Source organism: Cololabis saira, chromosome 22 (assembly GCF_033807715.1).
Source record: "Cololabis saira isolate AMF1-May2022 chromosome 22, fColSai1.1, whole genome shotgun sequence".
Classification (NCBI taxonomy): Eukaryota; Metazoa; Chordata; class Actinopteri; order Beloniformes; family Belonidae; genus Cololabis; species Cololabis saira.
In genome coordinates, this window is record NC_084608.1 from 14,521,529 (window position 1) to 14,531,514 (window position 9,986).

The following is a 9,986-nucleotide window of genomic DNA, read 5'->3' on the forward strand; positions in this document are numbered from 1 at the left end:
GAAAACAGTGACAATGAGCAAACGCAGCAAAGCGAAAGTAATAAGAGGAAAAGGCAGAAGATGTATATGGTGTGGGATCATTATAAATTAAAAATTAAAGTCCCACTCCACACAGTGTAAGACTCTTGTTCCAAGTCCCGATCCACAGCCAAGCATTCCTTTAAAAAAATATTGGTTCTCAATGTGAAGTTGCACAATTTAAACAGGCAGTGTTTAAGAATATTTTTTCTTTCCTTTTGTTACTTAGAAAAAAATAAGTGGGAAACAATTGTATTTATTTTTATTTAATTTTATGTCTAGCCATTTGAAGTAATTCCATTTATTTTTATTTGAAAATTTAACCAGTTTAACAGTTTAAGAGTTTGCATAATAGGTGAATATTGTTTATTTTAAAAAGGAAACAAATTTTTTGTTTTATTTAAGTGATCCGTCATGTTTTCTATTGTATATTTATAACTGGGCTTTAATTAAATAAAATCCGATTACTTGATTAATCAATGAAATATTCGACAGAATTATCCATTACAAAAATATTTGCTAGCTGCAGGCCTAGTTAAAAATCACAATTACAAAACATAGTACATCCCTCATTAATATGGTTTAAAAGGGCTAAGACTGGTTTATGTGCAAATAAAAAAAGATATTCATGTGCTTTTCATATTCAAGTTCCTGTGTTTAAAACAAGCCCAATCATCAACCTCCATCACCACGAGTTACAGATGGTACGAGGTGTTTTACTGATGGGCTGTGTTTGGTTTTTCCCAGCTGCAGTGCATTATGGCCAAGTATCTTCTCCTTGGTCTCATCTCTCTAAAAAACACTGTTCCACAAGCCTTATGTTAACACTTGCAATACAATAAACCTAACAACCCTGAGCAGAGATGCCAGGTTTGATTGTTTGTTTTACATTGAAAATGCTTGCAGATCGCAACCTTTCTAAACAAGCCTGCGCCGTTTTTTCTTTTCCTCTAGTTTTACCGTCGTGAACTTAAATATTCAACAAGCTAGCTCAGGCAGACTCTGACATGCAGCCATCGATTTGTTTCAGATCAAATCTTCACAGACATTCTCCCTTTCTGGTAAGAGTGCCAACTCTCTTCACTGGTTTCCACTTGTGAATCATCTTTGAGTCTAGAATGGTGGGCTATAAATATTTCCAAATGGTCTCACAACCCTTCCTAGTTTGATGGATAGCTTCCCTAAGATCATTGATGATGTCTTTCCTAATCAGCCTTGTGGTAACACAAACCGGAAAGCTCCAGCACAGCAAACTGCCAAAGTTTTTATTGCCTCAGAGGTGCTCACACTGTTTAGGGTTAGTTGTGACACAAACGCACAATAATGACCTACTATAATCATGAATTATTGCATATGACAGTTTGTAATTACCCTATTTTAAAAACTGGTAAGGACCATAGATTTTTTTAATTACACCCTGACACGTAAAATCTTAGAAGTAGTACTTTTTTTAAAACCACATGACTGCATACCCAAAGATCTAGATAAAGATGGAAACAAAACGATTTGCCTATCAAGAATGACTTTTTAAATAATAATAATAAACACAAAGAACTGAGCATTTGAATTACTTCACTTTGGTCATGTGAAAAGAACCATGAGTAGACTGTAGATTCTATTAACAATATTTGGTACTTTTTACATTTGCCCTCACCTTTTGTAAGTACTTGTATTTAATTTCTGTGTACATACTGCCACCTTTTTCATCGTGTTTTTTTTATGTATATTTTGTACTTCTAATATAGTGTATTATCTTCTAAACTGCAGATTCTGAGAAAGGTCTGCACAAGAATTCAAATGTGTCTGGACTGTAGTTTGCACAAATGGCAAATATAAACTTGAACCTGAAATGTTTTTCCTACCCAACAATGCTTCTAAGCAATAAATCTTACACTGTTGGAAAGCCTGTTTATTACCTTATAAGTGGTGCCCCATATGTAAGGAAAAGGCATTAGTAAACAGAGCAGCAGAGCCGAGTAGCTGGGTTGCGCGGCGCCCATGAAAAATTTGCCAAATCTTCTCTGCCGGTGCCATACAACTGATTCTTGTTTGGTGTTTGGGTGATTGAAGTTTAAAGAAACAACATATATTGGCAATTTATAGTGCTGCAATGGATCATCATTGATCCTTTAGTATCAATACCTTCAGTTCAGCACAAACGCGGATTAATTTATGAAGAAAAAAAAGAAAAGTTGTGTGCATGCTGAGTCCACACAGAAGCGTGGTCATGGCGAGGGGAGGAACAGCGGAGCCTGAACGCCCCGCGTCATTTAAATCCCCTGTATGGGAGCATGTTGGCTTCCCTGTCAAATATAATGAAGGAAAGAGGTTAGTGGATAAAACCGTGACGGTGCGTAGGCACTGTGGCACAAGAAAGCCATATGACAGTCAAGCATGGCCACACATTTGAAGCAACATCGCCCCGGTGTTTCACCGAGTGAAAACGAAAGCTGCTCACCAACCGCATATCACAGCGTGTTTATGCAGATCCTTGTTGCACAATCCGACCGGGCTAAAGCCATCATAAACACGATCAGCATGTTTATAGGTGCAGACAGGGGACACAGTGACTGCAAAGAGGTCCACACTCTCCCCAGACAATGAAGACATCCTTGTCTTTTTGAAAAAGATTTTAAAATTATAAGATCAGTATGCTTTGCTTTCTTTGTTTTATTCTTCTTTGATGATGTGGACATAGGCTTTATTTCACTATCCATGTTTCACGGAAGATGACTTGTCTTCTTATGTTGCACTTTAAGTTGTTTTCCATTAATTAAGACAGCCTACAGTATTTAAGTACTGACAGTGTAAGGAAGTCTTGGTAGTTTGTCTTTTGCGACCTGTCTCTGACATCCCAATTATATGGAGATGGGCTTTCAGTTTGGAGATGGTACCTGGTGCTCCAAACAAGGCCTCGACTTGGTTTTGTGGAACACCACCTTGAAGTTGCCCTGTGGCACGGGCCCTATCCAGATCAGTCAAACATGGCATGCCGATTCTTGGAGCAGGGCTCCTGATTGACAGCACCTGGGGGTCCCAGAAGCTCAAAACAAGACCAAGCACAACAGCAAAATAAGCTGTTTGGCCCCAGCACAGAAGATTTGGCAAATTTTTCATGGGAACAACCCACATACTCAGCTCTGCTGCTCAACACAAAAATGCATGTTCCTTACAAATGTGGCATCATTTGAAAGGGAAATAAACAGGCTTTTAAACCGTCTTAGATTTATTGCCAAGAAGCATTGTTACATAAAGGGAAAAAAAAAAAAAAAAAAAATATATATATATATATATATATATATATATATATATATATATATATATATATATATATAGGGAAAATAACATCTACCACAAATTTCAGCATAAACAGCCTTGTCTGGTGTCTCTGCTAACCAACTAGCTACGTTAAATCTTTTTGCTTTATCTTCTAAACATAAAAAGTAAACAGCTTGTTTTCTTAAATATCACTCCACCTGCATGTTTCCTTTTTTAATTGTCGATGTAAAAAATAACCTATGGAAAATGCTGTACCAATCCAATAAGAAAATGCACTTTTTTACCCCCCAGTTACTACATGTCTCATCATGAAGCAGTCATCAGGACCCATGTCTTTGATGTTGACATTTTTCCCTGTTTTTCCCTGTACGGAATACCCAAAAATAGCAATCTGTTCAGCCAACAAGGGCAAAGTACATTGCAGAAAAACATCAACTAAAATGTTTGGGACATCAAACTCAATCCAAAACTTACAGGAGCATCACCCTGCTGAGCATGCCCAATGTGATAAAGTTAACAAAGAGATAGTGGCTAAAAATAAAACAACAGCACATAGCCTGTAGCTTCACATATCATCTACACTGGGTGATTATATTACTGTAAGCTGATGATTACAGTTCTTAGAAAGAAACCTGTAATTGACCCCAAATAATAAACGGCAGGTTCAGAAAATCAGAATGAAACAAGAAAATTGTGATGGGTCTGTCTATATTGATAGGTTTGTTTTAACACCATTTAAAATACATGTTTACGGTGATATCAGGTGACATTGTTTTAGCATATTTACTGACAGTGTGTTTAACAGTCCTGTAATTCCAGTAGATTAACTCATAAGTGATGAAACTCACCACACGGGCTGCCCTCTCCTGAGATTCGCACTTTCTGCAGAACCAAGGACCAGTGGGCACTTGAACGATGCCATAGCAGGCTGAAGAGAGGCAGGAGAAGGCATTAAATACATAAACAATAATAGTCAGGCATTATAACAACTAGAAAGTTCACATGAACTACCACAGAATGCATTTAAATAACTATAATGAAACTAGACTGTCACCAAAGATCAAAACAACAACAGCCAGCCAGTCACAGTTCAATAAATTATGTTATCACTAGAACCACAAGGCAAACATGTGACTGAGCCAACACAGATCTGTGCTAATGTCTTTGAGACAACAGTAGAACAAAAAAAAACCTTTATGTTGACACTCCACATAAAAGAGTTCACATTCACTAATCGATACGAGGCTTCCATTGAGGTCTTTACTTTTATGGATTTAACTCATTTCATCCAATCCTTTACATTTCTGCCACTGTTGGCTAACAAACTGATTAGCAGAATAGACTGCTACCCCAAAACCACATTTCATTTCGAACTCTAAGACATTTTCACAAGCTTGAAGAACTTAGAACAGAGTTTGTGCAGATAAACATACAGGTGCTGCATCCTTAAATATGTCGGGACTACCCTCTTCACATTTTCAGATTACCTCTGAACTGACCAGAATCTATAATCCACTGGACTAAACATGTATAATCCAGATTTCTGTACACACAGATGGCCGATCCGTTCAAATAAGAGTTTGCCTTTTTTTTGATGAATAACAAATACAAAGTATGAACATTTCAGTAGATTGTTGCTTTTTTTAAGATTTAAAGAGAGGTTCAAAAAGCAGGTGTGTGTTTATATTTAAACAAATGAGCATATAGATTGTGATTATTGTTTTTGTAAAACATTCTGAGTAGTGAGCACAGCATGTTCTCATTTTCTTTCCCAAAATAATTTTCAGATCCATGACCTGTCGGGGCCGGGGTAAAGTAATATTATTAGATTAGATTATTAGACGGTCAGGAGTGTAAAACTTTCTTAAGGCTGGGACCCACCAACCCGATAATCGGCTGTCGGACAGTCAGGCAAGGTCAGTGACTCGAGCCGGGTTGGTGTGTCCCGTACAGTCGCCCGTCGGCGTCTTCATTTTGGCCGATTTGACATACAAAATCAGCCACTAGCCGTCGGACTCTACGACCAATATGACTGGTGGAGTGCTGTCCCTTGACTAGCGAATCAGAGTTAACCGGAAATGAGGATGGTAAACATACTAGATAAACAGCGATAGAAAAGACGCTACACTACACCCGATCATAACATCGGTTTCGATTTGGATTGTGTTTGACTGTGTTGTGAACGTCAGTATATTGTCTTTATTAGCCATCGTATTTTCGATCCTTCTTGACTTCTATCAGAAGTGAAAACACTGACTAATGTCAGACTAGAGCGGTCCGTCGTTTCCGGTTGTTTTTCTTTCCTTTTCTTTCTAGGCAACATCACAGATTAGCGGTGCCTGCAGTTATGGGAACATATTACACCACGCACAGAACGTACGCTGCAGTTGGTGCCGCGTTGGTGTGTTTGGGTGTATTTTTTTATTACCGACTCGGGCAGACGGGAGCCGACTTTCAATCCCACTGCTTTTCTGCCGAAGGTTGGTCGTTGGGTTGGTGTGTCCCAGCCCTTACGGGACTAAACTTATGTCAATCAAAGCAGTTTTCAGTAGAATACGTGTTTGCAGCAAAATCACAATTAATGTTAGCGCATGGGGCAACAAAGATACCTCAAAATAAAACTGCTATTTTAACTGTGTGCTCAACCAGCAGCGTCATGTTAATGCTCAACAGGTGGTGCTTCTGATGTTCCTTCTTCATGCCGTAAGCAACCAATCACATTTCTCCATGCTAGCTACACAAACGATTGTGTGCTTTGAAACTCTTATGCCCTCATGTACGGTTTCATTGGCTGGCACCAGCTGTGCAGCCACAACTTGATGTCTGAACCTCCAAAAGAAATACAAACTGCCCAACTTTGACGGAAGCAACGCTCCTGGCGTGACGCATGAAACCCACAGCTCAGTTAAGCAATGCCTGACATCACTGCATTCAAATTGAATGGACAACGATGCTCAGGACGATCCCAGCGCGTACGTGTGAGCGTATGCTTAGCCCCTGACAAGTCTCCAAAATGTCATTCCACTTAAAGGGCAGTGTGATTAGGGTCTTTACATACAAACGAAGGTCATTCCAACTTCATACTGTATGTGTTTAAGAAGTACATAGAAAAAGGATTGTTTGTCCAAGAATCTCTACAGACTACCGACCTGACTGACCTACTAGTACAGACTTATGACAATGTAGTGACCAGTTTAGTAAAGCTGATGCCTGTATAACCAGCCTTGTATCTATGTGTGTGTATATATACACACATAGATACATTCACATACAAAGAGGCTTTTTGTACATATACAAAGTTGAAATGACCTCAGTTTGTCTGTAGGGTCCCTATGCACTAGATTCCTCACATGGAAGGACATGTTTTAGTCTTAACATAGCATTTACTCTGATTTAGGTGGATTGTCATTTTTTTCTGCAAACATGTATTCTGTCCTAACTTAAAACTGCATAGATTCATGTTGTTTTCGTCCCTAAAAGATGGTTCATAAATTCCCATCTAATAATACACATTGGGTTGATTAATCTCCAGAAATGTCCTTTAACAAAATAGTAAAAAAAAAAAGAAGAGGAAAAGAAAATGGGCTTTTGAAGCTTCAGGTTTTAACAGGACATATCTTGTGACAGAGAAATATAGCATAATTATTCTTCATGATACAGTTTCTCACTGAGAACAACACAGTAACTTTGTCATCTAATTCTCTCACCACTTCTAAAACACACCCAATCTTAAACAAGCTGAAATTTCTATTGACACACACTGTTTTCACAATATGATGCAAACCTGCAGTTAAATACTGATCCATGCAGCTGAGCAGAAGGCCAATACTACTATTACTGCTTAGGTTTATTCCACAAATTAAGAAAAACCCACAAATAATAATAATAATAATGACACCAATCCTAACCAGACCTGACAGTTGTCATTTGGCTGCACCTAAATTAGACCTGTCTGTCTAGTCAAAACACTGCCAGAACCCGGGACGACTAAAAGCAGTGCTTAAACCACAAACACACAGTTGCTGACAGTTAAAACAGTCTCAGTATCTCGCTGTTTGCCAAACGGACACATGGCCAGCTCTTACAAATGTAAACAGTGGACGTCATGAAGCGAGTCATGGCAGTGAGGCTCGTCTGCACAATCCACTCTTTTCCTGCTGGAACTAACCAGAAATATGCCCAAAGCAGACATGTATACATGCTTGGTAAAGTTTGGACTTCTATTTGATGGCCTCCATCGTGCATGTTAAGGTCATGTCCTGTGTGCAGGCGTTTTGACAGGAGTGAATCCTGCTCTCTGCAGGTGTGAATGCGGGCTGAAGCCTGAGTTATCGACGCAGAGCCTACGGCGTAGGGTACGCGTTGCCGCGTACCCTACGCCGTAGGCTCTGCGTCGGTGTGACGCGGGACCATAAATCAGCATCCCGGCCCTGCTTAGCCTCGTGCTACGCGCCTCGGTGCTTCACCTCGCTTACCTTGGTGCACGGCCACGTTGCAGCCGTGTCCGTCGCAGTAAACGAGTGGGTTTTCCGCCCAGCCTCGCTCATCGGAGCACACACAGCACCCTCCGATCATCTCCTTCATGTTAATCGTCGAAAAAACTCGTCGTGTTCCCGTTGGGACAACGGTGCTCGCTGCGGACTATCTGCGGATGGACGCGGACATGCGGAGGGATATACGCGGATTAAACAAGCGAAACCTTCCGCGGGGAAGGGCGTGCGTCGGCTCCCCCCGCGGCGCCGCTTTCTTCTACGTCCCTCTCGGCCGAGGTGGCATGTTTTAAAACGCCTCCACGGCCCCTTTTCGACGCTGTATTTCCCCCGTTTTTTTTCACCAAAACATCGCCGTCGCTGTGTGACGGCGGGGAGAGGGGGAAGTTGTCGGGGACAGGAAGCAGCGTAGCCGGGGCTGCGCGGCCTGCGCGCTTCCTGATTGGACTGACGTCACCGGGGGCTCCATTTTGGGTTCACGTGGTTTCAAAAGTTTGTAATAACAGTGAGACTTCAGTTTGCCAGAATAAATGTCAACATTGTAGTAGCAGGCGGGTATAAGGGGAGCACGGTCGGCGGAGGGGGCTGTGCAAGATTGAAAGGCGTAATGATCTTGGAGCAGATGTGTGTTTCAGGATTACAACATATTAACTTGAAGGACAGAGGGGATTAAGATTAGTTTGGTTGAGGTACAAAGGAATGGTACTTTTCATTTTAAGATATAGGCCACACATATCATGTAGATATCATTTAAACCACTGCACTTTTACTGTTTTAATATCTTTTTTTTTTTTTAAACTCTGAGCTTTTCTTAATTATTTTTTTTTAATCCAGCAAGTAGAGTACAGTCTTTCTATGTTTATTTATTTATTATTAGAGAGGGAGTGCAGTTAATGTAAACTGCCCTGCAGCTAAAATGGTTCTTCAAAGTTCTGCAGTTAATAACATCAGAATCAGAAATAAGTTTATTGCCAAGTCATTTAACACACACAAGGATTTTTTTGTGGTGATTGGTGCAATACAAAAGAACAAATAATATTATTAAAAGAGAAAATGTACAACATGTACAACATTAACTGCTCCTGCATTATTGATTCAGATGATTAAACCTTCAGATTTTTTTTATTTATTTCTGAAAACTTGACACAGACATCTGCCTATACATACAGCTAAACATAGGTCTGCAAAAGCAACACATACACAAAGAAAAACCTAAAAAAACAGGCATAGACATAAGGTGCATTTATATGATCTGAATTTTAAAATTCATGTTTCTACTAGAAATCAGAGTTTTAATGGCATGTTTTTTGTTTATAGTGTTGTTGCTTAGGCTGCTAAGAAAAAATATTTGGTTTCAGACAACTCACAGAATTGAATTTTGTTAATCCTATTTTAAACTAAATTCCTGACCCACTTTACCTAAAGATTGCGTCATACCTTGACATGCTTGTACTCCTAACAAACTACTAACAAACAAACAAGTCAAATATATTTTATTTTGATTTAAACTTTATTTACCCAGCTGTGAACCCATTCTTACTGAGACATCTTGGCCAAGAGAGGAGCAGCACATATTCAGTTATCATAACGTATATTTGTGTAGTGCGTACAGGACATTCACAGAAGTAAAAAGGAAATTAAAAACAGATTTCAGGTAAAGGCACAAAAAACAACAACAAAATAAAACATGAGTTTTGTAATAATAGAATTAGGAAATTGTAGTTAATTTTGGAGAATGCTCCATTTACAGTAGACGTGGAGCATATAACTGAAACATCTGATTGGTTCATCTATTGTCACAAAGTAACTGATTACAATTCTTAGTGAAGTCACACTTATTTGAAGGTATTTAAATTTTACCCCCCAACAAAGTTTCACCTGACACATTTTGACTCTTTCATTGATATGGTCGCTTCAATAGACAACTATACAAAAAATGTTTGAGCTTATCATCATTCATTTTTGAGAGGATTCCATGAATAAACACACTAATAACTTACTGAAATAAGAAAATATAGAAATAAAAAATAGCATAATTTTGCATATCTTTAGAGTTAAATGACTATTTTTTAAATTAACTTTTTTGGGGATAATTTATTCTTGTCAGGGTGTATATGATCTTGGCGATCATTCAGCACACCGCGGTGAACTAAAAAAATGTTGTCTTTTTATTTAGACTACACACACACACACACATTA

At 39.0% G+C, this 9,986-nt stretch overlaps 1 protein-coding gene across 6 annotated transcripts in view; it reads right to left on the bottom strand.

Moving 5' to 3' along the window:
- The window catches only part of mllt10 (MLLT10 histone lysine methyltransferase DOT1L cofactor), a 48,108-nt gene extending 39,935 nt beyond the window's left edge, over positions 1 to 8,173 (bottom strand). For 4 of the 6 annotated variants that reach the window (XM_061713964.1, XM_061713962.1, XM_061713963.1 and 1 more), the window contains exons 1-2: positions 7,773 to 8,173; positions 4,146 to 4,225 (exon numbers count right to left, since the gene is read on the bottom strand). In XM_061713964.1, the coding sequence (XP_061569948.1) occupies positions 4,146 to 4,225; positions 7,773 to 7,881 (189 nt within the window). In that variant the 5' untranslated portion in view covers positions 7,882 to 8,173. Of the gene's footprint in view, positions 1 to 4,145; positions 4,226 to 7,763 lie in introns of all 6 variants that reach the window. The other 2 variants (XM_061713966.1, XM_061713965.1) reach the window with 2 other exon arrangements.
- Positions 8,174 to 9,986: the final 1,813 nt, after the last annotated feature.